Source organism: Talpa europaea (genome assembly GCF_964194135.1).
Source record: "Talpa europaea genome assembly, chromosome: 6".
Lineage (NCBI taxonomy): Eukaryota > Metazoa > Chordata > Mammalia > Eulipotyphla > Talpidae > Talpa > Talpa europaea.
The window spans coordinates 40762556-40768482 of NC_140072.1; the positions used below are offsets into that span (position 1 = coordinate 40762556).

At 46.9% G+C, this 5927-nt stretch overlaps 1 protein-coding gene across 1 annotated transcript; it reads right to left on the minus strand.

Annotated features, from left to right (window-relative positions):
* Nucleotides 1-1216: 1216 nt before the first annotated feature.
* On the minus strand, nt 1217-5575 carry LOC311171509 (large ribosomal subunit protein eL39). Its single transcript, XM_084234434.1, has 2 exons — nt 5521-5575; nt 1217-1424 (listed from the first exon to the last, which is right to left on the minus strand). The coding sequence occupies exon 2, from the start codon at nt 1396-1398 to the stop codon at nt 1243-1245; it is 156 nt and encodes a 51-aa protein (XP_084090560.1). The 5' UTR covers nt 1399-1424; nt 5521-5575; the 3' UTR covers nt 1217-1242.
* Between the last annotated feature and the right edge of the window lie 352 nt (nt 5576-5927).

Sequence of the window (5927 nt, forward strand, 5' to 3'; positions counted from 1 at the left end):
TTTTATGAGAGGTGCACGTGCTAGGTCTGGGAAAGGAATGTTAATTATTCAGGGAAATGAGCAAATCGGTAAGAGGCTTCAGGAATTCTCTTGGCATGGGGAGGGCATTTATCTCAGCTACTGCGGAATCATTCTGTCCAGCTGGTTTCTGTAAAGCAAAGCTCCTTTTCACTGCCTTGGGAACAGAAGTTACAGACCTTAATGTAGCTTGCTGAAGTAAATACAATGCCTTAGTATTTTAATTCTTACGCTGCTCTACGACTCACAAAAACCATGTAAAATTGGAGGCCCTAAGTTATTTATTTTTTTAAAAAGATTTATTTATTTAGTTATTTATTTATTTATTTATTTATTTATTTATACAAGCACTGGGTACAGTCAGAAGCGCCAGAGGGTGAGAAAATTCACCAGAGCCAGAGTGGGGAGCAGAGCAGGCAGAAGGACCGAAGTACACTGCTGAGGGGAGCAGCGGGCGGCAGGAGAGGTCTGCGCGCCATGTGGGACCCTCCTCTGGTGGCTGGGGAGCAGCCGGGGATCCAACTGGCGCTGCAGAGGCCGCGCGCAGCTTTGCAGCCCAGCGCTCAACTGCTGTGCCACCAAGGAGGCCCAGGAGGCCCTAAGTTATTGAGGTGGGCTTGAGAGACACTTGTCAGATCTGGACTTGTAGGACATGGGAGACATGGGGAAGCTGACAATGGCAGCCATTATCTGATTTGTTCTTTGATTTTGTACTTTTTGTCCCAGACTTAAGTGGCCCCTTGCTTCCCCTCCCTGTGGTTCCCTACCTTGAACTTGTGGCAGCTTTTGGGCCTCTGCAGCCACACTCTGGGTCAACCCTGTTTGGTTGGACATTTACCTACAAGGATATGGGTAACTTTCTTCTCTCCTATGCACACTAATCCTATGAAAGTTCATTTACGCTAAGAGTATGTTTTGTCTTTGTGTGCATGAGACCTGGATTCCATACCAAGCAGCCACCTGGGGCTGGGGAAGATGAACAGGCAGTGATTCGGAGCTGCTGAGATGAAAGAGTGCAAAGAGGAAGCAGAGAGAGCATGATACAGTACAGAACGATCTGTTTTTTCCCAAGACCTCACATATTTATTACTGAGTCAATCTACAAGGTGCAGAAGCATACAGACATAGAGAAAAATAACTTTCCAAACATGTCCAAACAGCGACGTGGTGATGCTAGTGATCTTGATGCAGCATGAACACGTGTCATCTCACATGTAACTCTCCTTACAGACCCAGCTTGGTTCTCCGCCAGTGTCTCCTCTTGGAGTTGTATCTGATTTTGTTACCAGTTTTCATTCGAATCCACTGGGGAATGGGACGGTTCTGCTTTTGTTTCTTTGCCAGGAACCGCTTGATTCTGAAAGTCTTGTGAGATGACATGGTGAGAAGAGTCAAGTGCACACAACCTGATGGCAAAGAAAAGGAGAGACTGTTTTTTTTGTTTTAAAACTCGACTGAGACAGAAACTGGAGAGAACGAACAAGGGGGGTCAGGGGGGAGGGGAGGGAGCCTAACAGAAGACTTGGCCTGTCATGAGATTCTGTGCTCCACCTGTGACAGAAGCCAGTCCTTGAAACTCTCCAAGCTAACAGCAGCCTGGCTAGGAATGGATCCACCTCAGAACCAGTGTGAGTCATGCTTGACATGACTACCTTGGAAGGAGTCTACACTTTTATGTCATCGTGCCATTATTTAATTTTAAAACATACTGCAAAGAGTTCTCAGTTCCTGCAAATCAGTCGTTAGGTGGGGGTCCACACATAGTCTACAATGCGGTCATATTTCACATCATTCTGGCATAGCCAGCTGACCTGCAGCCTGTAGTGCTTTTTTTTTTTTTTTGTGGGACCCTCGCCAGCAGCCAGGGAACGAACCGGCTGCTGCTGCGCCACCAGGGGAGGCCCAGCCTGTAGCTTTTAATCACTATATCAAACAGCAAACAGCCTTTTGGTGAAAACAAAAGGATCATCTCCTAAGGTGATGACCTAGAAGGCAACAGTCTACCTAGAAACAGACACCAGACTAATAAATTAGAAAATCAATTTTGTCGCAACATAGTCAACTATTTCATATACCTGCCTATCACATGTATGTTGCTTACTGGTGCACCCCTGAAACCAACAGCATAGTGACTGCCATGATGACTTTTTACTAAACGAACAAGTGAATGAATTAATAAAGCAGTTCAAAGGTGCGGCTTGCTGGGTGAACTCATGTTCAGGCACATAGAAAACTACCATTTATTGACTCCTTTCTCCATGTAGGACATTATGCTTCGCCATGTGGGTTGCTCCCTGGCCGGCCAGGGATCGAACTCGTGCTGCAGAGGCTGCGGATTGCTTCATAGTGTGGTGCTTAATCCCTTGGGCCACCAGGGAGGCCACTTGTAGGGCATTATGTTTACTGAAGTCTTTTGATTTAGCCTCACTCTAATCCTAAGGCATATATTCTATGTATATAGGTCAGGAGGCATTTCACCACCCAATATGCAGATTACCAAGGATGGATGACCCATGACCCAGAACATTTCTTAGTACATGAGTTCAGACAAACAGAGGGGTTCTGGGACTAACCAAAGACATCAAATCTTTTTGTTGCATAGTCATTTCTAATGCTCCATAACCCCTGGCCATAGTGCCTCCACAGGCACACCTAGCCTCATGCTCCACCTCCTGCAACAGCCTTCCAGCAATGCTCCCCATGCCCAGTCCTTCCTAGACGTCCACCGTCCATCTTACCCAATACTGTGAGACTCAGCCTGAAGACTAGAGCTGCGAGGAAGCCCCTGTTCTGAGGGTTTGGAGTGAGATGGCCTGGTTTTAAGGTAGGTGAGGCCAAACAAGTCAATTGTCTTCTTTGGGTCTCCATTTCTTCATTGGTAAAATAGGGAAAATAAATTTATTTCATAGGGCTTTATGGAGATTAGGCAACACATGGTTCAGTGGCACGCTGCAAAAGTTTGTCATGTATGAAAAAGTTTTTGCTAAATCTAAATGTTGGTTCCTCTAATCAAACACCTACTATTAAACTGCAACGAAGAAAGGAAAACCCCAACATGAGAAACCTGGTAGGGTTTCCTATTGTTTTCTGGATAAAGTAAAAACTCTTTACAGTTGCTTTTAATAAAGAGATTACATAACTCTTTATTAAATACATATCTCTAATTATATCACCTTGCCTTATTCCTTACATTTGCTCCATATTCAGCTGCGTTGAACTCCTAACATTTCCAGAGACATGTTCCTGTCTTCCCACCTTCATGCTTTTCCTTTTTTTTGGTATCCCTGAGATCTCCCCTACCTCTACCTGTACAGGAATTCTAGCCAGTCTTTACATCACAAGGCAATGCTTCACTCTCCTAACCCACAAGTGGTTTCTCTGATCTTCTACAACACCCCATTGCGACTACATTTTATTCATTTATTTATGAAAAGATTTATTTATTTATACATACAAGAACTAGGGTACAGGCCAGGACTTCCTAGCAGTTATATCTAGTTGGCTCTGTTTTTCTGATATACTTCCAACATTTGCTTTCAGGCAGACTGACGTAGCAGCTAAGAGCTCTCAGCCCTGGTTCAGATCTTAGTACTTCCACTTAGTGGTAGGTGATCTAGAGTGATCCTTTTAACTTCTCTGTATTTCATTTTCTCATCTGGATTCTCCAGGCCTGAGAATACCACTTAGCTCATGAGATGGCTCATCTCTTCACCTGCATTATCCAGAACGAGAATACTACATGGTTCATAAGATGGCTCTATGAGGACCCAACATGTGCTTGTCAAGTGCTTACAAGAGTGACCGGGCATGTGTTGGCTCTATTTTATTAAGCGTCACTTGTATGAGGAAGTTTAACTCTCCTACTGGTTATTCCCCAGGTATCTTACATGGATAGCATACATGCATCTTGCCCCATGCCCTTTCTTATCCAATTTGAATCCAGTTTCGTGGTTCCTTCTTCTTGGTATCTGGCCTGCCATTAAGAAGCAGGTGTCTACCTGGAGCTGGGGTCCTATGACTCTGGGGCCTCTGGGATTGGTGTTTGGTTAAGACCCTCCCTCCCTGTTCCAGGGCACAAGCTTGCAAAGCCAGCAGTAAATGTCTTTCTTCCACTATAACTTGGATCTGGTCATGTCTGAACCATAAGCTGGCGATCTGAGAAGAGGATGAGTAGTTAGGGAAAGGAGAAAGAACTGGAAGAGGAAAAGTCAAGCCCATAAATATAAGAGTTTATGTCTGAATTCTCAATTCCATTCTATTGATTCATGTTTATATCTTTTAATCTTTTTTTAATTAAGCTTTTTTTTGCATAGTACTGGGGTGTAGGCCAGAGGTGGGGGAGTGTGGTGAGAAGATTTACCAGACAGAGTGGGGAGCAGAACAGGCACCGCACTTTCTTATAGGCCTGTACACTCTAAGGGGAGCAGCAAGCGAGACAGGAGAGGTCTGCTGCGCCATGGGAGTTAGCTCCCTGGCCAGGGACTGAACTCAGGCTGTAGAAGTGTTAGCACTGAAACTTAACCCCTAAGCCAACAGGGAGGCCCTATTTCTTTTAATGTTATAATATACTGGCTCAAGCCTCACACTACATGTTATGAAGAAAAGAACATCTCCCTACCGCCAGGAGTGTGAGAATTCTCAGGGACACATCTCCCCCATTAGCTCTTGTACAAATGCCTTGCTTTCACTAAATTCTTAGTTAGTTCTGGGCCTTATCTTCTACTACCTACCCCATTCCCTCCCAACTTCCCCTGGTCACCATCTCCATTCCTTCATCTTCTTGAGAACCAAAAGCACCAACAGTGTGTAAATGATTTGAATAAATGAGTGGAGAACCCTGCAAAGTTCACATGGGCAGCAACTTAAAAAAAAAAAACAAAAACAATTTAAACATCACTACCTAAAAGCATGAGCCGGGACCGCCCTGGTGGCAGAAGGGGTTAAGCGTCAACACTATGGCCTGTACCCCAGCTCTTGTATGCAAAAATAAGTCTTTTAAAAAAAAATAAAAGTATGAGCCACTCTCTGTGAAGGAAAATTTTTCTTTGCTTATGGCTCTTTTGGTCCTGGCTGATTGTCATCTCCCGGGGTTTCCTGGATACCTTTCTCTTCCCCTCCCTACATACCAACCCCTATTTTCACTCCTCTTTCCTTCTGTACTTTAAAGATTCCCTCCTGAATTGCCAGTCATCATGAGACCCCCCCCGGCCTCACTCTTTTCAACAAGAAGGTCGATGAAGTCTCCCCCAGCAAAACAACACCCATCTCTGGGTAAAAGCTGTCCCTTTCCTCGAGGGGGGACACACAGCTGCCGCTGTCATTTTGTTTCCTAAACTGCAACGTTTCCCTTCCTATACACACCATCAGTCTGACAATTCCCCCTGGGCCGCAGCCTTCTCAGGCGGGACGCTGTCTCTGTCTCTCATACAAATCCACAGACTAAACTCTGTCTCTGGGACGGGGCCGGGCACACACGCACAGACACACGGTTAAATAACTGACCTTACCAGCAGCAGCGCGCAGAAAGCGCCGGGAACGGCGGGTAAGCAAGCGGCCTTCTCGTTACGAGGTGAGGAATCTGCGGTGCCGAGGCCGGGGCTAGATGGGCAAGAGGGCGGGCCGCGAACCCCAAGTGAAAGTGGAGCACGACGGACCCTGGACCCGGGACCCACCAGGCGCCCGCCCGCCCAGGCCGCGAAGACCAGGCCGCAGGGACGCAATGCGCGCTCCCGGGAGACGCTACCCGCCCGACTTCCGGTCCGCGACCCGGAAGCGGAAGGGGCTCCTTACTTTCTGCTTCCTGCGCGTCGGCCCTGCGTCGTTCCCGCTGTACTCGGGAGCACCTCCGCGGCCCATCGCAGCGTGCGGGTCCAGCCGCAGAGCGCTGAGGGCCCGGAGCAGCCGCAGCC

Bases quoted from the DNA above. Each gene is read 5' to 3' on its own strand.
- LOC311171509 (XM_084234434.1), bottom strand. From the start codon at position 1,398: ATGTCATCTCACAAGACTTTCAGAATCAAGCGGTTCCTGGCAAAGAAA.